The following is a 26,300-nucleotide window of genomic DNA, read 5'->3' as shown; positions in this document are numbered from 1 at the left end:
CAACATGTATAACAGCAATGATTCTAGTCTAGATCTTCAGACTCCAAAATGCTTTTTCAATGCTTTCCCAACTCCCACAGGCGGCTTCAATACAGCACATGAGAAATTTGAGTCCTGACCCCTAACAACTTGAACCCAAAATTCCATGTTAGCAGCAGGGGATGGGAAAAAATCCGTCCTCTTTGCCCTTTTTTTCTTCAGTCTTGATTGAAGTCCTGCTACCAGGCCCATGCCTTCACTAAAGGAAATGGGACCTTGTCTCTGACTCTGAGGTGACCAAGGTTCCCATCTCAGCAATCAACCCAACATATGGGCTTGCTGAAAATCAGCTAAAGTGGCCAAAAAACCTTCCTATTCTCAGTTCCTAAGCCCCAATAATGGAGTTCAGTTTGGCCGATGAAGGCAGTAATCATTCTCTGTGTCAAGAGAGCTGTTGTAGCCAGATGATGGGTATAAATCTCTTCTCAGCAACCTGTTGACAATGTTGATCACAACCTTCTTGTACTGTTGACGAAGCAGTGAATACACAAAAGGGTCCAAGGCAGCCTTACTGTAGGTGAGGCACTTGCTTATTACTCCCCAGTAGCTGTTGATTGTAATGAATGGAAGGAGTTCGACCAGCCTGTTGTAAAGAAATTGAATAGGCTCATATTATAATAAAACTCATATAAGGTGCTCACCCTCCAAATACCATAGGTAAAGAGTAGTGAAGCTTGAGTCACTAGAAGAGCTCAGCTCAAACCCTAGATATGGTGCGACAGAAGACAAATCTGAGCCTCAGTTTACTCATCTATAAAATTCAGATGATGCTCTCTCTACCTTGAAGGGTTGTGGTAAAAGCTGTTTATTGATTTTAAATGCCTCTAGAAACATGAGCTATTACTATTAAAGTGCTTTAATATCCATAATCTCATTTGCCTCTCAGAACAAATCCTATGAGGTAAGCAGTCTAGGTATTAATGTCTCTCAAGAACCCATTTTAGAAAAGGATGAGTTTCTTAAGGAAAAAAAAAACATTACTTTCCATCTTTAACTCAATACTGTGTATTGGTTCTAAGGAAGAAGAGTGTTAAGGGCTAGGTAATGGGGGTTAAGTGACTTGCCCAAGGTCACACAGTTGGAAAGTATTTGAGGCCAGATTTGAACCTAGCTCCTCCCATCTCTAGGCTTGGCTTTCTAACCACTGAGTCATCCAGCTGCCCCTGATGAGGATGAATTACAAAGAAGTGAAGTGATTTTTCCCCAAAGGCCACACAGTGGCAGAACTGAAGCTTATCCCACACTGCTCTCCCTCTTAAACTTCAAGATTCCTGCAATCCTTTCTGGGGTCCCAAATCAAGTGTGAAACTTTTTAGTAATCTATGGATGTTCCCAGCTGATAATGGAAACTACTTACTTCCCTCTTACTGACTTCTTCCTTCAGCCTCTGCCCCCAACTCACCAATCCTTTCTCAATAGGGTCCATCATGCGGGTATGAGAGTGGTCAGAGTTGTGTCAGTGGCAGCATTAGGAGTGCAGTGGAGGGTGGATGAATAATTAACATGGACACTATAATAATTCTAACAATCTTCCACATTGATAGATTGTTTCATGGATTCCAAAATACTAATTTCGTTTCATTCTTTACCACAAGCATCTTGTCATCAGGGTCTATTATCCCTATTTTACAGCTGAAGTTAATGAAGTCCAGAAGCAGCCTGAGAGATTCAGTCAAGGTCACATAGCTAGAAAACAGCAGAGCCAAGACTCAAACTGATATCTTCTGACCTTGTAGCTCTGTCTAGCTGACTGGTCCTCTTTATATTACCTCACATTTTCAACTAATTATTTCCTGTCTGCCCCATTTAATTACCTCTCCTCTTTCCATCCCAAGTATTATTTCTAAATAGGCTTCATTTATGATTTCATCAGAATATCACCATATTCCTTTTCTTAAAAATAAACTAAGAATTTAGGACCTCAAACCCATAGTTTTTCCCTAGGAGGTTAGAAATACTAAATACTAAGAAATGACTGATAACTAACATTCTGAGAAGATTCAGGCCAACCTCAATAAGCTACTAATTCAACTGGATCTCCTTGACCCAAAATATGCCTGTTAAGAATCATATCTTAGCACAGATTGGCTTATCAATTTATCAGATCAATATTTTTTGCTCAGGGAGCTAAGGAAATGAGAGTTTTGCTCACATAGGGTCAATTTCAGAGATCTGGTAACTGCCCAAGATAGAATCAGAAGACCAAGATTCTAGTCCTAATCCCTTTACTTAATCACTATGACCATAAGCAAATTCCCTCCTCTCACTGGGCCTCAGTTTCTTCATTTATAAAATGAAGGGGTTGAATTCAGTCATCATTAAGATCTCTTAGCTCTGAAATTCTGTGTTCGATGTACTTAGATGACTATGGAAATTGACTTTTAAAATAGTACCTCAGCTTGAAGCAAAGAGAAATCAGGCATGATAATAACCATGGCAAAATTTCGTCCCTCCGAGGAGCTTAATGAAGCCCTAACAGACACAACATCCCCTGCTAAGGTAGGAAGCAAGTATCATTATCCTCATTTTACGCACAGAGAAACCAATTGGTAATTTCCATCACTTAATACTGCCAAATCCTCCTTTTAACTCTTGAGGGTTTAATTACCTGTAAGTCCATAACATTTTCAAAATCTTGAACCCTAATAAGGTAGAGGTGATAGGGTGGTTTTGGTGAACTATGGTTTGTCATGGGGAGTTGATAGAAAAGGAGGGAAAGGATTTTAATAGAAAACAAAGTTTCCTTAAAAGGAGAAAGTAGAATAGCATTGATTTCATTAAAAGAAGGATGTTAAATAGCATTGAATGTGCATTTCACTCATGTAATCAGCAAAAAATACCTAGAATGATTCTCCCAGGATTTAATTAAATAAAAATGGATGTTTAGGATCTAGAATATTAGCACATAGAACACGGAATGTTATAAGTGGAAGAGACCTTAGGACAATGAATTTAAGAATATTGACCTCAGAGTATTAGGCTTAGAAGAGATTTCAAATATAAAACACAAAATTATAAAGCTATAAAATATCTTTGGTCATCATTTAATTAATTCTCTTACATTTAGGGGAAACTGAGGCTAGGAAAGAGCTTAAAGAGCGGAAGTGAATTATCCAAAAATCACATGGCTTGTATGTGGCTGAAGAAGGGCAGAAATAGCTAATTTACCATGTAAATACCTAATTTACATGGTGCCTATTATGTTGCCAAGCACTGTTCTAAGAACATTACACATATTATTTCATTTAATATTCATAACAACCCTAAGAGATAGATACTACTATTATTACATTTTACTGATGATGAGACTGAAACAAAAAGGAGTTATATGACTTGCCTCCATCATCCAGCTTAGAAGTGTATGATGCTGGATTTGATCTCAGGTCTTCCTGACTCCAGGTCCAATGCTCTAACCAAGGTGCCACTTCTGATTTCTAGTCCAATACTCTTTCTACTATTCTATTTCTCCACAATGTATCTGAATGGTTTGTTTAGCCAGGAAAAGAGAAAAAAGAAATCTTTGTGTATTCTTAGGTTAGGCAGAGGATAGAGGGCTGCACCTGGAGTAAGTTCAAATCCTGCCTTAGACACTACTAGCAATGTAAAATTGGACATGTCAGTTAACCTATATCTGCCTTAGTTTCCTCAAAGTTGGAAAATGGGAACAATAATAGCAACTATATCCCAGGGTTGTTGTGAGGGTCAAAGGAGATGATCTTTGTAAAATGCTTTGTGAACCTTAAAATGCTAAATATATGTTAGCCATTTTTATTACAATGATGATGATGACAATAATCATATCATAGTTTAAAAGCTCCAGCACTGTAAGAGATCTTAGAAACTACCTAGTATATCTAAGTGTGACATATTAGAAAGAATCCTGGTCCTAGAATCAGAAGAAATAACTTCTCTGAGGTACAAATTCCTTACTTGTAAAGTGAGGAAAATAATTCTCATAATTCTCATACTATCTTACCTACCTACCTCAAAGAGTTCTGAAGACTAAATAAGTTAATTCATTAAGTCCTGTTGGTTTATATTCTTCGTGAAGCCAGGAACTCATCCATGGTATTTTCTTGAAAAAGGCACTAGAGTGGTTTGCCATTCCCTTCTCCAGTATGTCTTCATTTTACAAATAAAGAACTGAGGCAAATGGGGGCTAAGCGACATGCCCAGGATCACACAGCTAGTAAGTGCCTGAGGTCAGATTTGAACTCAGATCTTCCTGACTCAGGACTCAGTGCTCTATCTATTGCACTACCTAACAGTTTCTCCAATGTAATATGTATTGTACTTCCCAAACTCTAACTTTCTAGGTCTCAATATTATAACATATCAATATCATGCAGACTGATGTTACTGTCCCTTCTTAGAATCAATACTGTGCGTTGGTTCTAAGGCAGAAGAGTGCTAAGGGCTAGGCAATGGGGGTTAAGTGACTTGCTTAGGGTCACACAGCTAGTAAGTGACTGAGGCCAGATTTGAACCCAGGACCTGGTTCTCAATCCACTAAGCCATCCAACTGCCCTCTATTAAAATTTTAATGTATAAAGTAGCATTTTTCCAGTCTAGGAAAAGCTCTAAAGAAAATGCATCCCTCAATTTCTAATAAAGTCAAGCAGCTTTTCTAAAATCCATCAGTAGCTAGTAGTTTGCTGACATTGCAGGATTTTTTTTTCAGACAAATCTTTTCTGGTCATTGAACAATCTCACTATGTGTGTTGATGCAGAAGGGCATGTTTGCACAGAAGAATGTAAGAAGCCAGCTCCTAGTTAAAGTCACACTACAGTGATTTACTTTTATTCCTACAAAGAAAATTAAAATACAAAATTAAGAATTTTCTTCTAACTTGAGACATAAACTGGACTCACTGAAGCATGGAATACAGAAAAGATTGCTAGATTGTGAGTCAGAAGCCTTAGATTTGAATGCCAGCTCTTTTACAATGAGCAAATCATGTCACCCCTCAAGGCCTTTTGCTCTGGAAAAGTGGTCACAATAACCTACTTCATGGATTTTAAAGTTAATCAATTATTTGCTTGAATTGAGTGTTTTATAAGCTGGAAAGGTGCTAAGTAAATGTGAATTATTATCTCTACATTTTAAACAATGGCAGCAATAGTGGAATAAATGCAAAAGATTCTGAAAGAGTTGTCTTCTTTGAAGGGAGATGACAGTCATTTTGGTACGTGTTTTTTTAACTATCATATATATTATGTAAATATATGTCATATTTGGATATAAGCATATTCTAAGAGAACTGAACATAAGGATTTAAATAATAAATAAGGCTGGTTCATTATTTATTTATTTATTATTGCAAACATATCCAGAGCTCAGAGATGATATGGTTCTGCCCAAGCATCTATGAAAAAAAGGACATTACATTTTGCTCTGTTCCTTTTAGTAAAAATAGGAGAGAGGGGCTTTTTTTTATTCCTGATGCATGTGAAAAAGGTTGCAGACTCACACTATGAGGAGAAACACAGATCTGAATCTTGGTGGCATATGGTAATTAACAGACTCCCAAAAGTGACTCACAGCTCTTCATGTGCAGAATATTGATTAGTGAACATTTTGATTTTATACATCCTCATATAGAGACCTACTTTAGAAAGGAGGAGGAGAACAGAGTCACCCACTCAATCAGAGAGATATGAAAACTTTCCCCTTATTTTAAGTTGATCTCTGTACAGCACCAAGGGAATAAAGCACAAGGCAGAGGAAGAAATCAGGGGGAAAAGGCTCTAGTCCTCTACTTTGTTCAGACTACATCTGAAAGATTTTGTTTAGTTCTCAGTGTCACATTTTAAGAAAGACTTTGATAAAGAGAAGAGTATCAAAAGGATATCAAGGGTATTGGGAGTGTATGTCATTGAATGATGGGCTGACCTAGTTAAAGATGTTAAATAAACCTTGAGATGAAAAAACTAAGGGAGGGACCACAATTCCCATTTTTCAACTATTTGAAGAATGGCAATTAAGTAGAAGAAAAATTATACGTATCATGGGCCCCTTTTGGTTGAAGTCTATGGATCCATTCTCTGAATATTATTTTTAAATGTATAAATTGCAGGAAATTTTAAAGGAAATCTAAATAAAGCTATATTTTTCCTAGCCAAATTGAAATCTTGAAATCTCTCCACAGATCTCTGGGTAAGAATTCCTGTCCTAGAATTAGGGATTGATATTAGGAAAATCTAAACAATTAGAACTATCCCAAAGTGGAATAGATCATGCACACTTTATCTCTGGTTTTCAAGCAGAAGTTGGACAAGTCCTTGACAGGGATATTATTGTGATGATTCTTATTTGGGTTTGGTTTAGTCTAATCAGTTTTGTGAGGTTCTTAATACTATAATTTCACTCACTTTCATCACAAATCATCTCTGAACCTCAGTATCTCCATTTATAAAAGGGGGACAGTGATCATGTACAATATTCTTCTGGTCTCTGGAATGCAGCTTTCTCATCTCTCAGGTGAACAGACTTGACTAAATGATCTCTAAGCTCTAATCTTCTTTTCTAAAATCTCTTCTAACTTTTTCAGTTTATGTTCTGTCTTAAGGTCCCTGAATGCCCTTATATTCTCTGTGTTGTGGACTGAGGTTTCTTACAGTTCTTACACTGTATTTTCTTAAGTCCCTTACTGCTGAGCTTCTGTGTTCTGTGTCCTCACCTAACATTCTGTGTTCTAGGTTCCCTTCCAATTCTGACATTCTGCGAATTCAGTGCTTATTATCTTACAAGTTTGTTCCCTTTCACAATTGGCTGGCATTCAAGGCTGAGGACTGCATCCAGGTTTCAGAACTAAGGAGAGCAATTGTACTAGGCCATAGTCCAGTGGAAAAGTCAGTCAGTAAAACCTCACCTGGTAATGACATAAGGCGCGAAGCAGAGGACGAAGGAACCAATAAAGATGCTAATTTTCTTGGTGGCCCTCTGCCGCCGTCGTTTCTGCTCATTAAGGCAGCGCTGTCTCACACTAGAAGGCAAAGGGCAAGGTTAAGTCAAGAATGCATGGGAGTGGGAGAAAGTGGGAAGGAAGAGGAGGGAATTGGAAGGAAACAGAGCCTGGGACACTTGGACTTGGGCTAAGAGTGAAAAGGAAGGAAGATGGAGAAAAACTTGGAATTCCCCCTTTTTGCTCTCCACTCCCTTCATTCAGTCCCTCTTCTGAAGCCTTCTAGGGAATTGGGGGAAGGGGAGACTATGGGAAAGAACACTCCAGGTTATCAGCCTTGAAGTCAGACTCTGAGATCCCCAGGAGGCACCGAGCTAAGGGTCTTGGGATTCCCAATTAACTCACTCTGACCCCTAAGTGGGGCAGTTTGCAACCTGCCCAAAAGACCCAAAATCTGAGAGGCCAGGAAGGACGCACAGGATGGAGAGGGCTATCTGCGCACTGTTCCTTTGTGGGGAGACCACAGAGGACCAAAGAAATATACACACTCACAAACTCACTGGAGCAGCACATTCAAACGTTCTCTTATGTGCATAAAGTGATAGGCACACACTTGTGAACACAGACACACTCATACAAAAACACAAAAATAGACAGATTCTTGCACATGAAGACATACTTATTCACAATCACAGATCCCCAGGAACATACAAATAAGCATGCACAGACAATTTGCATTTACCTATAAATCTATCGCATATATTCCAATACACAAATACACAATAGGAAATCCAGTCACAAACTCAGAAAGAGCTTAGCTTGGTACCCTCTTATTTTCTGGTGTCCATTTCTCTCTGTACAAAAATGAGAGTTAAAAGGGAGAGTATTGGAGTGTGTGTGCCTGTGTATGAATACCACAGAGGTGTAAAGTGCAAATCGGTATTTAGCCCCACTGGAATACCAGCTGGGAGTCTTTCTTGCTCTCTACAGGAAAAAGAAACGTAGAGTTAAGCCATTTCCCACCTTTAAGAGTTAGATTGGGCAGGGATTATTGCCCTCCAATTTACAAATGAGAAAAGAGACACTCCAAAGATGGAAACTTTTGGGGTCACTGTCCTGTATAAAAGATTAGGGATTCGAGCAAACCCAGAGCCTGCGGTCTTTTTCATCATTGGCAGCTGACAATTCCTGGCTTCACAGACTGCATTCCTACTGTGAGACAGTGTGCCCTTATATAGAAGAATGTCAGAACTGCAAGAGACCTGGGAGATCCCAAACTTGTTCCAACCTCTCATTTTACAAAAGTCAATGCCCCGGGTAAGGGGAAGTGAATTGAACAAGATAACACACAGGTAGTGTAGTGTTCCCCATTCCTCCCTTCAGTCCCGCTGGTTACCTGGGATGTATATCGACCAGCAGAACGAGGGTCTGCATGGTGATGACGTCGATCCTCCGGCAGTGGAAGCGGGCCACGCGTAGCACCTTCAGGTAGGTGAAGCAGAGCACCACGAGCGACAGCGCAAAGCTGGCGGCGTGGAAGGCCACCGTGAAGGCGGCAAAGCGCCTCCTCTCCGCCTCCGCCCGCAGGTGCAGCGTGCAGGAGGCGTACGTACCGCTGTAGCCGAGCCAGGAGCAGGCGAGCGCGGCCAGCGGGAAGGCGAGCGAGTGCAGCCACGCGTAGGCCAGCAGCAGCGCAGCATCGCGGCCACGCACCTTGCTCGCATAGCTCAGTGGGAACACCACGGCCACCCATTTGTCCAGGCTTAGCGCGGCCATGCTCAGCATGGCGTTGGACGCCAGCAAAGTTTCCAAGAAGCCCGCAGCCTGGCACGCGCAGTCCCCTACGGGCTGTTGGCGCCACAGGAGACCCAGAAGGGTAAAGGGCATGTTTAGGAGGGTCAGCAGTAGGTTGCACAGAGACAGGTTGACCAGGAAGAGCCCAGGTACTTGCTGGCGGAGCTCGGAGCTGGAGAGGAAACATAATAGCACCAGCAGGTTGGACAGAAGCGAGATGACTAGGACTGAGCCGAGAAAGAGCGCCAGGAGGGCTTCAGCCAAGTCCATTGCTCTAGGGACTTACCCTGGGTCCCATGGCCAGGAGAGTTGTGGTAGCAATAGATCTGATTCTGAGCCTTTAGGCTCAAGGAGCTAGAAGAGAAGGCAATGCGCCCGCTGTCCAGAGTGCTGAAAGGTGCCTCGTTATCTGCTGGGCACTGGAACCCACTGGCCAAATCATCTTTAGCAGAACCCCCTGGAACTCAGACTGCCTCAGGTACTCAAATCACCTCATGATCTCTGGAGCTAAATCCGTTTACTCTCTTCTCTACGTCTCAAGGCACAACTGAAATAGGGAGCTGTACCTCTGCTCACTCTCCTGAGGGTGCTGAGAGCATCTTCCTCAGCCAGTTGAGTCCCCAGAAATTGTCACACCTTCGCTGAGGCGGCCAGCGGTGACTCATGCGCAGAAGAGATTGGGAGAGAGACGTGCAACCAGATCAAAGAACCCACTCCTCTGGCTGGGGCAACAATCAAGAGGAAAGAGAAGAAGCGGGATGAAGGGAGGGAGGATAGAGGAGGAGGGAGACTGGAGAGGAAGGATACGAAAAGGGAGAAACAAACAAGTAGAAACAGAGAGAAAGAAAGACGGAGATAGGGGGGGGGGAAAGATAGTAAAAAGACATTAAAAAGAAGAGAGATAAAGGAAGAAAAAACAAATATTAGGCATGAAAGAGAAATAAGGGAGAGAGAGGAGGGGGAAATGAAAAAAAAAAAGCTGACCTTCAACGTCTCTTACAAATCTAAAATTTTATAATTCTCTCATTCAGAAAGAGAGGATAGGGAGAGAAAGAGGAGGGTGGGGTAGGGAATGAGCAGCTTAAATCCCAGTACAAGATGAAACAATACATTGTTGGATTCTTTAATATTGGATAAAAACATAACTTTCTTGTGAGTTTACAGTATTTCTCTTTCTCATTTTATTTGTTTGAGATAAATGGTACCACTACTACACTCTTATGATAGGCACAAGGGACAAAGAAGCAGAGATATCAGCTATCTGTTGATGATTTTAGAGGGGAGAGGCGCCTAGTGAGAGGACACACAATTAGATCCTTCTCCTACTTGGCTAAAAGCATTAGATCTTTCAAACTTTAAGTTTGTAAAACAAATAAACAGATATTATAGATTTAAACTTGTCTCTCTGGGAAAACTTTTTTATTTATTTTATTTAAATTTTATTTATTTTTTAAATTTATGTCCAATTTACTAATTAGACAAAAATAAAAGATGAAATGAAGTATTGCCCATGCCTTTCTTTTTCCTGATCCACCTCCCCCAAAAGTGACTTTTCTCTTGTCATCTGAACCTCCATAATCTATAGGGACATGTATCACATTCTAACTGAAAATTATTTGCATTCCTGCCTTATTAATAAAGCTAGTTTAAGTCTTTGAGGGCAAGGTCTATGTCTTTGGCATCCTAGTTAAATCATAGTCTTTAATACCATTCCCCACTAAACATATCATTCCATATACATATAAGGAAGGCACACATTGTGGGATATTAGAAAGAGCACTTTACTAGATGTAAGAGGTAGGAGACCTGAATCTATCATGAAATTCACCTCATCCTGTGCAAAATCAAAACACTGATCTCTATGATCTTCATGGTTGCTTCTAGAACAAAGAGGGAGGAGAAGGAGAGGACAAAGCAAAATAAGAGAGGGAAAATGGGGGTAGGGAGAGAGGTAGGGAAAGAGAGGAGAGAGAGAGGAGAGAGAGAGAGAGAGAGAGAGAGAGAGAGAGAGAGAGAGAATTTAGGCATATTCCTGAAAAATAATTGATCTTTGCTTGAAAACCTAGAAAGGGATCCCTAATCCTTCCAAGTGAGAACCTTTCAAATACTTGAAGCCCCCCCCCCAAAAAAAAATTTAAGCAAGTATAATCTAGCAAACAATAACAATGTAAAGAAAAAAAACAACTCAGAAAGACATGATTGCAATGACCAACCTTAATTCTAAAGGACCTATTAGTAATATATTGTCTAAACCACTGGAAATGTGCATTGGTTATAAGGGGGGGAAGGGGGGATGAAGGGGAAAGTAAGAGCATGAATCATGTAACCATGTTAACTTTTCTAAAAAATAAATATTATTAAATGTTAAAAAATAAAAAATAAAAAAGTAATATATTGGCTACCTCCTGGCAAAAAGATGATGAACTCAAAATTCAGAGTGAGACACAAAGCTTTAGACATGAGTGACTTTGTGTTGTTTGACTATACATATGTGGTAAAAAAAAAAAAAGCTTCCTATTTTTTCTATTTTGTGGGAATTAGAAATGAAATTACCATAATTTTTTCAAAGTAAGTAAAAAAGGAAAGAGGGTAATGGAAGCATATTTTATATACCTAGAAGACAACAGAACAAAGCTGAGTAGGAAACAAAGACAAGCAGGACTGCTTTGAAATTAACATGTTGATACTTAGAAAACTGAGTCAAATTCATAAGAATGAGAACCATTCTCCAACTGAACAATGACCGAGGCATATGAACACAATTTTCAGAGGGAGAAATCAAAGTTATCAAAAGTCATATTTAAATGCTCTATATTAGGAATAATTATAGAAATACAAATAAAACAACTGTAGTACTACCTCATTCCATCAGATTGACAAAGCTGTCAGAAAAGGACAATGATAAATTTTGGAAGGAATATGGGAAAAGAGGTACGCAAGTGCACTGTTGGTATAGCTGTAAACTAGTCCAACCATTCTGGAGAGCAATTTATTTTCTATTACTGCTACAGGGTTCCAAAGGGAACAAGAGAAAAGGAAAAGATTCATATATACAAAAATATTTATAGAAACTCTTTTCGTGGTGACAAAGAATTAGAAAGTGGGGGGGGATATCCATCAACCAGGGGAATGGCTAAACACATTATTGCATATTAATATGGTAGAATACTATTGTGCTATAAAAACAATAAAAGGGATGTCTTCATAAAAAACACAAGAGGACTTATCTGAACTGATCCAAGATGAAATGTGTAGAACTAGGAAAATAATTTACACATTAATAGTAATATTGTAAAAAATAATCAACTGTGAGAGACTTAGGACTTCTGATTAACACGATGATCCATTACAATTCCAAAAGATTAATAATGAAAAATACTTTCCACCTTTAAATGGAGGACTGATGGATTAAAATTGCAGATTGAAGCATAGTTTTTTTTTCTCTTTCTTGAGGTTTTTTTTTCCAGAACATGGCTAATGAGGAAACTTTATTTTTTTAATTACTTCATATTTGTAATGGGTTTGTACTTCTTGTCTTCTCAATGGGTGATAAAGCAGGTAGAGAGAGGGAAAGAATCTGGGACCTAAAATAAAATTTAATTAAAAAAGAAAATAGCATATTGAATTTAGTATATACTTTAAAAGAAAAGCAAACTGTTCAAAATAAAGATTTGGAACATTTTTGTTTACCCCTTTTTTCTGATTAAATTGGTATATGGAAATGCTGTTTTTTTATTCAATTATCCTTAGATTTTAGGAAAAATGAAGGGAAGCTGTCATGTTCTCCCTTTTCTCTAACTTAAATATCCCCAGTTCTCATATGCCATGAACTCAAATCCTTTCATCATCCTGTGTGTCCTTGTCTAGACACACATTTTTAAATGTTTTTAAAAAGTTTGAGCCAAATTTGCACTCATTTCCTTCCTGCCTCTGCCCTTCCCTGAGATGGCAAGCAATATGATTTAGATTTTACATATGTAATAGCGTAAAACATTTTTCCATATTAGTAATTTTGTGAAAGAGAACTTGAACAAAAAGAAATAAAGTTAAATATGGTATTTTTTAGTCTGTGTTCATACTCCATTAGTTCTTTCTCTGAAGGTTGTTGACATTTTTCATCATTGAGTCCTTGAGGTTTATTTTAGTCATAGTATTACTAAGAACATCTAAGTTAATCATAAATGTTCATCTGATACTATTGCTGTTAGTGTGTACTATGTTGGTTCTGTTCACTTTGCATCAGTTCGTGTAAGTCTTTCTAGGTTTTTCTGAAATCATTCTCATCATTTCTTGTTAGCACCATAATATTCCATTAAAATCACATACCGCAACTTGTTCCTTCATTCTCCAGTTGATGGGCATCCCCTCATTTTCCAATTCTTTGCCACAAAAAGAACTGCTATAAATATTCTTGTACAGATGGGACCCTTTCCCTTTTTAAAAATCTCTTTGGTATACAAACCTAATAGAGGTATCACTGGATCAAAATTTATGCATAGTTTTAAAGCCCTTTGGGCACAGTTCAAAATCTCTATCCAGAATGGAATCAGTTCACAACTCCACCAGTATTGTCCCAGTTTTCCCACATCCCCTCCAACATCTATTATTTTTCTTTTCTGTCATATTAACCAATCTGATAGCTATCACTCATATTATTGTTCATTAGCTAGGCTGGAGCCTTCTAAATCACCAGAAACTTCCAAATTGTCTTTAAGGAGATCATTTATGGACTTATAGCAATTCCATTCTATTAACCTTTGCATATTCTAAAGATGAATAGAAATCTTGGAGGTAGAAGTAACTAACCCTGGGAAAAGTATGGTATAGAATATGAAGCTTCCCTTATAGAAAGACATAACGTCTAAAAAAGTCAAGTTTTGGGTGACCTAGAGGGCAAAGGGAAAGTACATGGTATACATGAGCTGGTAACAACACATTATCAATGAGAAATTCTCTAAGACAAATATTGTAAATCAGTGGTGTCAAATTCAAATATAAATGGAAGTCACTAAACCATATGGAGGATTCCTGAAGATTAAAAATTGACTTAAAAACATTATCATTTATGTTCTATTGTATTTTTATTATTTTGATAAACGGTTTCCAATTACATTTTAATCTATTTCACACTGTAATCCAGAGTGTTGTGGTAGCATGTTTGATACTTCTGCCATAAAGTATATGTGACTACAAAAGTGTTTTAAATGAACCCCCTATTGATATTTATGGGAAGATTTGTACAAATATTACTCTAATTGGACAGACACAAATGAATTATAGTCCACATAACTGGAAGGAATACCAATACCAGAGGTCCACTGAGGTATTGAAATAACCGTCCACAGATCTTTTCCTGGAAGAATGAAGAATGATTGATTGATTGAATTAATTAATTAAAATTGATTTATCAAGTACTTATTTTGTGTAAATTACTGTGATAAATTCTGAGATTACAAATGGAAAATCATGGATCACATTTAAAGACAAATTTTGAGAGTATCATTATCATAAATTACTTTCATTTGCAAATCACCCAGCTGGAGCCTGCATCTTTCTTTGACATTCATTCTCAAGAACACAGTAACCACTTCTATTTATTTGTATTTTGGACATACCACTGAAATGGGCTTCTCTTTCAAGAATTATGTGGTAGAATCATTGAATGCTTTTACAAAATTGATGAAAACCTATTTAAATCTCAGATAAAAATATCTTAATACTTCAAATATTTCTTTGTGCATCAAATAATAATTTAGAACAGTGTTGTATGCTTAAAGATTAGAAAATAAATAGACCTGACCTTGTATTCCACTTAATGGAAAATTTGAGTTTTTTGTGGTGTTGTTCTTTTAAAAAAAATAGAATAATAGTATATCAAAACTAAAAGAAACATAGGATTGAGAACAGGAAGGAAACAGAGCACAGAATGTTAGAATTGGAAGAGGCTTCAGGGATTATCTAATTATTCTTTTCATGCAAATAAAAAAATGAATGCAAGCTCTTTAAAGGCTGGGACTGTTTTGTTTAGTTTTTATCTTTCTATTTCCCTCACCTAGATCAGCACCTTGTACATTTGTAAGTTCACAGTAAATGTTTGTCCAATTGAATTAGCTAACTTTTAGTACTAACAACTAGAGGTATTAGTAAAAGTTATATGGTAGATATGGCTTCCAAGATAGACCTAAAAGTAAAATAAGGATTATGGGAGGCAGAAATAAGAAAGGAGTACATTCAAGGCATAATGGCTGGAGAGTTACTCTTATATGAAGAAGTGAGATATGGAATATTGTGTTCAAGGAATAGCTAGCAGTATTGTTTGAATAGAAGGAAGATTCTGTTGTGAGATTGAACAGAACTGGGCCAAGAACTTGGGTCTCTCAATTCTTTTCCTAGTCCACTGTTGGTCTCATTATCCCATGCTGCTGACTTTCTACTAAGCATCCTCTTAAGGACCACAGTTCCCACTGGATATGGAAAAGGAGCCTGAAAAGGTAGACGTGTTGACTTTTCTGCATCCTCAAGTTTAACCAGAGAGCTGCATATGTGAGTCACCTTATGCTATAAATGAAACAAATTCAAGAAGTAATTGCTTCTCCAAAGGTCAGGACATTATAAAATACCCCCAAACAGCTTTCTATTGCTTCAGCTATCATAGCTGAGTCAATTTCAATAAATGTAGACAAGACTGTATGAAAACCAGAGACTAGAATTGAATGTCCTTTAATTTCAGAGAGATTCAGAGAATACTGGAACATTCTTGTTTTATTTTGGTTCAGTTTTTGGGAGAAATATTCTCCCAATGTTAATGGTCTTAGTGCTTCGTTTCACTACATTCTCATTTTTTTGTTTTCCCTAGAAAACTTTGGTTCATCACTTAATTCATATGGAGGTATTGTTTAGGGTTCAGTAACAATTTTACACTGAAAAGAGTTAGAAAACCTCGTTCCAAATACTATTTCTATCATTTAGTACCTGGGTGACCTCATGCCAATTATATACCCTCCTTGAAGTGAACTTCATTTGAAAAATAAGGATATTGGAGTAGGTAGACTCTAAGTTCCCTTCCAACACTAAGGCTATGATTCTAGGATCCAACTATATGCAGAACATAGTGCTTAATGTTGGAGCAAGCAACAAGTCTAGAAAATAAATAATGCTTCTATGGAATTATCCATTTCCCATACACTCCCATTTCTGGAATCTTTCATGCTTAGGAATCTCCCTAGAGAATGGATAGATGATTTAGATCTAGATGAGTGCCTTGATGATTGAGATGTTTCCTAGATGACTGATCTTCTTCCTGAAACCTCATTGATGGGAATCAAAGACTCATTTAAGTGGAATTTCATTCCTCCCTATAAAATAAATGAGCTGCCTTGCCTAATGTCTGCATTACCCTTATGCATGAGTTCAAGGTGGACTAAGAAAACGAAGTGAAAGTTTGGTTTAATCATTCATCAAGTCTTAGAAGCAGACTTTCTCAAGATCATGTTTCCTCTTAATGAAGACCATCATTGCCATGGCTCTCTGGCAACATACCTGGGTGAATATTTTCCTTATTTGTCAGTCCTAGTATGTTGGGTTGATGGGTTGCCTCACTTTGGCAGGAGATAGATGCTTCCTTAATTCCCTTCCCTTGTTGCCTTGACCCCTCTTCAATGGTGCCTTTACTTAAACTGTGTTATGTTCCCTGAAACTTGCCAAATAAAATGTCTCCTGCTCTCAGCAATGAATGACTTTTCTGGTATTACTGTGGAATCCCACTAAGATTTGGCAATGAAATACCAAGGTTCTTTATAAATAAGTAGATAGTCAACTGTAAAGTGCCAAAAATGTGGGTTCATCGCAGTTATTTTTATTAATTAATTATAGGATTGGCTATGAAATCAGAATATAGAAATAGAATGTTGATAGAATAGAAATATAGAAAAGAACAGGAATGGCTATAGAATTATTCAGTTTTCCTTATAACATTACTCCTACATAGTCTGTTCTATATATCTTCTTCATTGGTCCCAGTTGATCCTTCCATCATTCTTTTAAAATCAAAATGATTGAGGACCAGATCTGATCATTTCTTCTAGAATGCCAAAAAAGTATCCATCCTCAAGAAAGAAAACTTAATGGGAATTGCCTTAGGTGACCTGTGAACAGCAAGACAGATGGAAAATGAGAGGATTATTTAAAGCCCAGGACTTAAATGAATGAGTCAATTTAAGTGAGCTCTGTAAAGGTGGAGACAGATGACTCATGAGTTCCCTAATAAATATCATATCCACAAACCCTGATGCTATAAAGGAATATCAGTGTTCACAAGCACAATCCCAGAATGGTTTTGTTTTGCCTATCAGGTAGACAGAAGACTATAAGAGATAAATAATCTTATCTTTAGACAGAAAAATAGAGAATGGAAATCTCTGTGATTGCTAGTAGTGGTGGACCTGCAGGACAGGGCAATACAGTGGTAGAACAAATTTCTACAAAGTAAGGCAATGAAAATAGCCTTGGCCTTAAATTAGATTAGAATAACAGTTGTGACATAACACAATTTAAGTAAAGGCACCATTGAAGAGGGGTCAAGCAACAAGGGAAGGGAATGAAGGAAGCATCTATCTTTAAACTATAAAATACTATTTAAATATCAAGTATAATCATTGAAATCAAGAAGATAAGTTCAAATCCACTCTAGGTTCCATCTGGGTGACACTTGCTAGCTTTTTGATTATCGACAAATTATCGACAAAGTCTCCCTGAGACTCAGTTTGTTTATGTATAAAATGGGGATAATAATATCTGTCTCTCCCACCACCTCATAGGGTTTTTTTAAGCCTTTTGTAAAAATCAAGATATTGCATCCATTAATCAATAGCATTTACAAAGCATCTACTATGTGCCAGGTACTGTAATAGTCATGGGGGATAAAGTTAAAAGTGAAATAGTCTCTGCCTTCAGGGAGCTTCCAGTCTCACTAGGGGAATACAGCAACACATATGTAAGTATATAGTAACCAGTTATACAAAATAATTTGGAAATGGAGGGCATTAGCAGCTAGTAGGGGAAGTGATCAGGACTGTGAGAACCATTAATATAGTTTTTTTTACACCCTTGTACTTGGGTGTATTGTCTCATAGGTGGAAGATTGGTAAGGGTGGGCAATGGGGGTCAAGTCACTTGCCCAAGGTCACACAGCTGGGAAGTGGCTGAGGCCGGGTTTGAACCTAGGACCTCCTGTCTCTAGGCCTGACTCTCACTCCACTGAGCTACCCAGCTGCCCCCATTAATATAGTTTTAATGTATACCCATCTGTTTATGTAGCAGATGTGAATAAGCTACAATTTTAATAAAAGTTCAATACTTCAGGTATCTGTGATTTCTTCTTTGTGGATTTTTTTTCACCAGCACAGACTGCATCCCCTCTATAACTTTTAGAGGATTTTTGAGAGTTTCTGGGGCCAAAAATTTCATCCTCTTTTGGCTGGTGATGATCACACTGTGAATGATAATAGACTGGTCCCAAGAATACAAAAGGATAGCTGGGTGGCACAGTGTATAGTTCTTGACCAAGGAAAGGAAATGCTTGAGGGCAATGGTGAGATTCAAGGTCTGAACATTTCTGTACTCATTGAGGTGGAGTAGAAGAATGAGTTAGGAGATCTGAAGAAACTCAAGATCTGAGAAGTTAGATTATTTGAGGGAGTTACCAACGTAAACTTTCTGCCTCAGTTTTCTCATTTGAAATGTAGGGATAATAACAGCACCTTCCTTTATAAGGAGATAATGAAATATTTGTAAAGTGCTTTGCAAAATCTTGAAGTTTGTATATGCTAGATGATGATGATGATGATTATCAGAGTCAAGACTTGAACCTAGACCATATAGCCCAAAATTAGGTGCTTTAATTATTTTAATTTTTTAAATAAATTTCATTGCCTTCATCCAGAGAAGTGCCTAGGATCAGAACAGGGACCTTGCCTGAGATTTCAATAGTACTCTTTAGTCTCTGAGTCAATGCTTATTGGCATTTTCTCTGTAATCTCTAGTCTTAGAAAATTTCTGAGAATAGTATGAGGTTAAATAATACTAGAATACAGCAGAGACAGGACTAGGTCTTCTTGTTTTGGAGGCTAAATCTTGTGTAATTAGAATTTTGTGCCCCTGGACTTCATTTCGTCCCCATGTTACATCCTTATGTTTTGTAGATAAAAGTTTCTGTAACTCTGTCCTCTCTGTTCTCTGGCTTTTGTGGTCTGGTAAACTTGTCTTTACTTAGGCTATACTTTTATCTTTTTACTTTCCTCTACTTCAAGTGATTATTAATAAGTCATAAAATATAATACTTGGAGCGATTGGATATTAATTTTAATCTTACAATCTCTATATACTATGGCAGACACTGCTTTGAAGAAATTACTAAGTGTGAATTTTAGGCACCAAGCAGGCTTGAGTAGGGGAGAAGATTAAATATCTGTTCAGGCATGACCTTGGGAGACCCCCTCCATTTTAACTCTACATGATTGATATGACCAATCAACTTTTCAGGACACTTTTGACTTTGAAAAAGCATGCAATATCATAAAGAGAATTAGATTTTGGGCTGTATGGTCTAGGTTCAAGTCTTGACTCTGATAATCATCATCATCATCATCTAGCATTTACAAACTTCAAGATTTTGCAAAGCACTTTACAAATATTTCATTATCTCCTTATAAAGGTAGGTGCTGTTATTATTCCTACATTACAAATGAGAAAACTGAGGCAGAAAGAGATTAAGTGGCTTGCCTAGGGTGACACAACTAGTAAGCATTTGATCCAGGATTTATAATATCCAATACACACTTATAAAGTGCTTACTTTTTGTTAAGCACTGTGCTAAGTGCTTGGGATATAATTAATAAAGGTAGTCTCTGCCTTCAAGGATCTTACAATGTATAGGAGGTAGGAAAGGGGGTTGGGAAGGTACCCAATTAAGGAGCATCTTGTTTTGCAGAGCTGAAACCAGGCAGAGTAACAGATGCCCACTGGAGTGATCTGAGAGTTGATTTTTGTCCTCTAAGGGAAGTCTTCAGAAGGTGTTTGATACTCCACTCTCCAGCCCTCTAACCAGAGGAGAGGAAACTACAGGTGGCAGTGCCAGTCTTGGCTTGAATTATCAGGTAGTGGGTTTAGAAGTTATGAGCTTATTTCAGAAGAGCTATCTTGTTCAATGGAGGTGAAACAAGAAAAGGAAGCAGATGGAACCTGGAGTGGATTTGAACTTATCTTCTTGATTTCAATGATTATATTTGATATTTAAATAGCATTTTAAAGTTTCTGAAGTCCTTTCAATACATTTTCCCCATTTGTAACCTTACAGCAACCTTTCTCCACTGGCCAGTCATAGACGGTTTGGCTTCATTTTGTTGTATCTTAGCCAAAAAAGCTATGAAATCTTAGCTTGCATTAGGAAAGGCAGAGTATTCAAGGTTAAGGAGCTAACCATTCTCCTTTATTCTGTGATATATTATTGTATTCAGTACTGGGAAACCACAGTTTAGTAAGGATATCGATAAACTGGAGAGCATCCAGAGGAATGGAACCAGGATAGTGAGTCTATGCCTTGTATTATCAGTTGGAAGAACTAGCAATATTAGCATATTATGGAAGAGAAGATTTAGGAAGAACAACAAGATAGTTGTCGTCAAGCATTTAGAAAGAATATCCTACTTGCTCTGCTTGACCCCAAAGGGAACTGGAGACAGATAGTTATGTTTTATAAACATGAGCTATGGTTAAATTTTTCAGTTGTCCAAGAAGAGGAGGTACAAAGGTTTTTGTATAAGAAAATAAAATTAGTAATATCATTGCTGTCTTCAACAAGAGTAATTGTTCACCTCTCTCTACTGCTGTGTGAATTACAAAGTGCCTTCTTCACAACCATCCCACAAAGGTGGTGGTTCAAGTATGATTGATAGCTATATGACAGAAGAGGAAACAGAGACTCCTTGTCTATGAACACCCAACTACAAAGCAAGGAGATGATGCAGTTTGGATTTAAGCCTATCTTCTGAGTTTTCATTCACTGCAAAGCTTGCTCCTAACATTCTTCTGTTAATAGCCATACAGTGCTGCATCTTGGAAAATAAAGCAGAAAAAATATTTCCCTGGATCGTCACCTCTTCTTTGCAGCCAGACCAGACAGTTCAGATTGGCTGCCTTCCCTTTGGCAATGACAGGACCCACAATTCTATGCTGGCTCCCAATTGGCTCATTCGCATTGCCTACTGTTCTACAAGAAACTTTTTCCAAACAGGAGATAGACCAAGTACAATGGAAGCTCAGGAGAGAGAGGGGGGGGGGTCATTTCAGGCCTCAGAGAGATTAGGGAAGACTTCCTGAAAAGGGAGGCATTTTGGTTGGTCAATATTACTTTCTTCTGGCCCTGTGGTAAATGTTAGGCCAATGAAAGAAGTCAGATTTATTTCCTACGTGGGGAAATGAATTTTCCAGAGAACAATGAAATTCTTAACTTTCCAATTCATACAGCACTTTTAGTTTTCCAAATCACTTTCAGACACTATCTTATTTGATCACTAGACTAAGAGCTGAAAGAGATCTTAGAGGTTATCTAATACAACCTCTCATTTTATAGATGAGAGAACTGAGGTTCAGAGGATGGCCTCTGGTTACGCAGCAAATAAGGAATGAGGCAGAGCAGGGGATCGAGCCCAATGGTCTCTCTCTCTCTCTCTCTCTCTCTCTCTCTCTCTCTCTCTCTCTCTCTCTCTCTCTCTCTCTCTCTCATGTTTTGTTTTGTTTTCCACCATACCATCCACTTGGTACTAACAATCCTTATAAGCCAATGACAAAAGTCAGGAAAATGATTTGGATCTCCATTTGACAGATGAAGACAATGAAGGTCATAGCTGCCTAGTGCCATATAGAAAACTAAGATTAGGAATATAGGGATCCTTACCCAAATTTCAGTCATGTGTTAATGAAGAGAAAGAAATGGGAGTAATGGTAAGTTAAAGTGGAGGGAAATTTCTTTTCTCTTGTAAACCAAAAGGGGCAGCAAATGTGTCAAATATTATGATAATTAATATTCAATTTAATAGTGTTATTAATAGGTGGATTCTCAGAGCTGATAAGTTCTTCAAGTGGAATTCAATCCAATCAGTTCACCTCTTGCTTAGACTACTGCAATAACTTCTTAATTAGTCATATGATTCGAGTCTCTTCCCTTTCCAATTCATCCTCCATACAGCTGGCAAATTCATGTTGCTAAAACAACAATTTCACCATATCACTCTCCACCCTAAAAACCTTCAATGGCTCTCATTTATTCTAAGATAAAATATAAAATCTGTGACCTAGCACTTAAACCCTTCTACAAGATGGTTCACATCCAACTTTCCAGTCTTGTTTCATTGTATTCTCCTTCATGCACCCCTCTTTCCTATGAAACTGGCCAGATAGCTATACCCCATTTTGTTTATTCCATATTTTCCTTCATTTTTCTAGCATGGGCCATGTCTACATGAGTACGTATATACATACATGTGTCTGAAATATATTTCCTCCACACTTCCACTTCTTCAAACCCCTTGCTTCAAAGTCAGGTGCCACCTCCTCCCTATTGTCATATTCAAACTCTGGGAGTTGTGAATCTCACCTTGATTGGCATCGGAATATTCCCAGATGCTGTGAGTACAAGAGGAAAGGCAGTTGGCCAGAGGATATAAATACCCTGAAAGCCATTTGAATACCCTTTGGCTTTGACCCTTGGCCTGGAACCCTTGGCCTTGGACATTGATCTCTGATCTTGGAGCATTGACCTGTGGATCTCTGACCATGGGTCCTCTGATTCTCTCTGAATTCACCCTAGATATTTAGACACCTGAACCATCATTAGATATTAGTTATCTGGGCCCAGGTGGAACCAGGAAGAGGGAAGGAGAAGAAACAGAGGGAGGTAAGGGAGGTATTTCCTGATGGCTGTAAGACTGACATAACAACTGGCAATAAAAAGCTGAGAGGGATCATTGATATCTGTATCAACCAAGCAGATTGCTTTCTCTGGTTTGGCCATGGCCAAGCTGAGCCAGAGGAGGTGACAAACAAGAGTGCCAGCATTATTAAACAGCCTACAGTCCTGAGGGATTAGTGATCATAGCCTTTAGTGACAGGGTCTCCTATCTCCAGTCGGTTCCTGTTTATTCCTTTCCCTTATTAACATCTATAGATAAAGTTTATTAAGTTCCTTCCTGAGTGATTATTACATCACTTGGGGAGGGAGCAACGCAGTCAAATGAAAACATTATCCAAAGCTAATAGAGCCCAATATTAATAATCAATACAACCCCAGGTGGGACCTGAAAGGGTTACCCATCCACCTGACCTTTAGGGATCCTACCTGGGCACTGTTATTGAGAAGGAGCAGTTATTATAACATCCAGCTGAGTGACAGGACTTGGGTGTCCCTGCACCAGCTATCAAGGGAATCCAAAGCACAGCTTCCCTGATTAATATACCCTATACTAATATAATAGTAGATAAAGATACCTTCTTTATAACTCTATACAAAGCTTTTCCTGTTGGCCTACCTCACTCCATGTCCAGCCATTAGTTCTATGTTCCCTTGAAATTATTTCACATTCTTAACTTTCTCTTGTGGGATAAAATTAATTTATCAATCAGGAAGCCTTTATATATTATAGGACTGCTTTATAGCAAGCACCATGCTAGGCACTGTAGGTACAAAGTCAAAGCTGCCCTCAAAGTCTTTGTATTTTATTGGGGAAGATTATGTGTACACATATAGACAAATTAAGGACAAGGTAATTTGGGGGGTGATAGATGAGTAGCTGAGAGTGGGTGGATCACTAAAGGCCTTATAAATCATGGACACTTTGAACTGAATTTTGAAGAAAATAAGGGCTTCTAAGAGATAGTAATGAAGTTGTGATTGTAGATAGAGGGCATTGCAGGAAGGAGGAACAGCCTGTGATTGGGTATGGAGAGGGGACATGGAATGTGCTTGGTGAGCAACCCAAAGGCCATTTTTGCTAGGCAAAAGAGTATGTAGAGGGGAATCACATAAAACATCCCTGAAGGGCTAGATTGGAAACAGATTGTGATGGGTCCTCAAAGCTAAACCCTAAAAGTTGGAATTTGTTCCTTGAGATGAAAGGAGAGAACCAAGGACAAAGAGAATTAGGGATAACAATAGTAATAGCGTTATAATATATAGGCACAGATATTTACTTATGGGGAAGAGGCAGAGACAGATGAGAACTTTAAAATAAGGCAGATGATAGCTTAATTAAAGAAAAAACTTTGTGACAATTAGAGTGGTCCCACAATGAAATGGGTCACCTTTTTATAGACAGCTGATCTAAGTCCTGAATGCTTTTTAAAGATTCACTGAGCATTCTACCTCATCCAGGAAGCCTGTCCTGATCTCACCTATTCACTGAGATTCCTTCCTACACTGAAATTCTAATGTACATAACTCACTGTACCATTTCATAAGGCACTTACCTCAGATTGCTGTGAACTCTTTAATTTGTGTGTTTGGTATCTGCCTAATTAGACTGCAAGCTCATGGAGACCAGAGATACTCAGAACCTATCACAATGCTCTGGAAAACAAAAATGTTGAATAAGTGTTTGATGATAATAGTATCTCACATTCATATATAGCTTTACATATTGCAGAGCATAATTTTCACCACAACCCAGTGTGATAAGGAGTATAGAAGTATGATCATTGTCAGTTTACTGATAAAGAAATTGAAGGTTTAAGAAACATTTTAGTGACCTGATTTGCCCAAGCCCACATAACCAAGTGAGAATAGAGCCAAGATTCAAATCATATTCTCCTGACTATTCTCTATCCCATGCCATGGTAATGATGGTAGTGTTGACGTTGCCACTGGTGATATTATTTTATTGGTAGTAGTGATGGGGATGGAGACGGGATTTACTCTAAGGTGATGATGGGGATGGAGATAGATAGTGATGGAGGTGAAGATGATGAGATGGTGATGAGAACAATTGTCGATTATGATGATAATGGTGGCAGATATGGTAGTGATCATAATGGTGGGGGCATTGATGGTGGTAATGTTCATTGTGGAAAAGGTTGTTGACATTTCACAAACATAAATCATTTTCATCTTGGCAAGTGTCTTTCCCTCTCAGGTACCTTTCATATATGTTATATGTACCTCTTTATTTATATATTCTCTCCTCCATTAGAATACTCAAGTCAGGGATCATTTTTGTCTTTCATTGAATGCCCAGTATTTAGCCTGATACATAGTAAGTGTTTAATAAATGTCTGTTGACTGATTGACCACTATCAAATAAGGAATATCATCTTTGAAAATAAAGGTCCGCTGCTCAAAAGTACAATGGAAAAATCCCTCCACTAAACTCACAAATCCATTTCTTACCCAAAAATGTAATTGTCATTAAACCAAAAGGAGCATTGGATAGGATTACTAAAGCAAGGGATAGTTAAGTGAGTCACTGACTCTTTTAATGATCAAAATATCGGGAAGAGAATTCTAATAACCAAAAACTTCCCACCTCCCCTTTCTCTACTACAACAACCATTAGGCACTGTCCCAGGAACATTTGATTAAGCAAAGTACTAGATACCATATTCCCTTCACAAGGTGCCACCACACCCCACACAGCCTTGTTCAGTCTAGACCACTCTCCCCAACTCCTATACTCAACTGTCCACATAGAAATTTATTGTAATCATCAGGAAATTCCAAGACTCCAGATTAAAATTGACAAAAGAGAATCTGAACCTGGTTAATACTATCTTTTTTTTCAAACATTTATTAATATTCATTTTAACATGGATACATGATTCATGCTCCTCCTTTCCCCTTCGTCCCCCGCACTCACCCCACCCATGGCCAATGCACATTTCCACTAGTTTTGTCATGTGTACTTGATCAAGACCAATTTCCAAATTGTTGTTAGTTGCATTGGTGTGGTAGTTTCGAGTCCACACCCTCAATCATGTCCACCCCGACCCATGCGTTCAAGCAGTTGTTTTTCTTATATGTTTCCTCTCCTGCAGTCCTTCCTCTGAATTTGGGCAGCGTTCCTTACCATAAATCCCTCAGAATTGTCCTGGGTCATTGTATTGCTGCTGGTACAGAGGTCCATTACATTCAATTTTACCATAGTATATCAGTCTCTGTGTACAATGTTCTTCTGGCTCTGCTCCTTTCGCTCTGCATCTGTTCCTGGAGGTCTCTCCAATTCGCCTGGAACTCCTCCAGTTTATTATTCCTTTTAGCACAATAGTATTCCATCACCCGCATATACCACAGTTTGTTCAGCCATTCCTCAATTGAAGGACATACCCTCCTTTTCCAGTTTGTTGCCACCACAAAAAGCGCAGCTATAAATATTTTCCTACAGGTCTCTTTATCTATGATCTCTTTCAGGTACAAACCCAACAATGGTATGGCTGGATCAAAGGACAGGCATTCTTTTATAGCCCTTTGAGCATGATTCCAAATTGCCAGCCAGAATGGCTGGATCAGTTGACAACTCC

General features: G+C 38.3%; 1 protein-coding gene across 1 annotated transcript; it reads right to left on the bottom strand.

Moving 5' to 3' along the window:
• Positions 1–384: 384 nt before the first annotated feature.
• GPR78 (G protein-coupled receptor 78) lies at positions 385–9,008 on the bottom strand. The gene is made up of 3 exons (XM_044680206.1): positions 8,341–9,008; positions 6,912–7,025; positions 385–622 (listed from the first exon to the last, which is right to left on the bottom strand). The coding sequence occupies exons 1-3, from the start codon at positions 9,006–9,008 to the stop codon at positions 385–387; spliced, it is 1,020 nt and encodes a 339-aa protein (XP_044536141.1).
• Between the last annotated feature and the right edge of the window lie 17,292 nt (positions 9,009–26,300).

Source organism: Gracilinanus agilis, chromosome 6 (assembly GCF_016433145.1).
Source record: "Gracilinanus agilis isolate LMUSP501 chromosome 6, AgileGrace, whole genome shotgun sequence".
NCBI lineage: Eukaryota > Metazoa > Chordata > Mammalia > Didelphimorphia > Didelphidae > Gracilinanus > Gracilinanus agilis.
This window is presented reverse-complemented; position numbering and strand designations above follow the sequence as displayed.

Coding starts and splice junctions, on each gene's coding strand:
- GPR78 (XM_044680206.1), bottom strand. CDS start 9,008: ATGGACTTGGCTGAAGCCCTCCTGGCGCTCTTTCTCGGCTCAGTCCTA. Junction 7,026..8,340: donor CTGGTCGATATACATCCCAG/GTAACCAGCGGG, acceptor TTTGCCTTCTAG/TGTGAGACAGCGCTGCCTTA. Junction 623..6,911: donor GCGCCTTATGTCATTACCAG/GTGAGGTTTTAC, acceptor TCTTTACAACAG/GCTGGTCGAACTCCTTCCAT.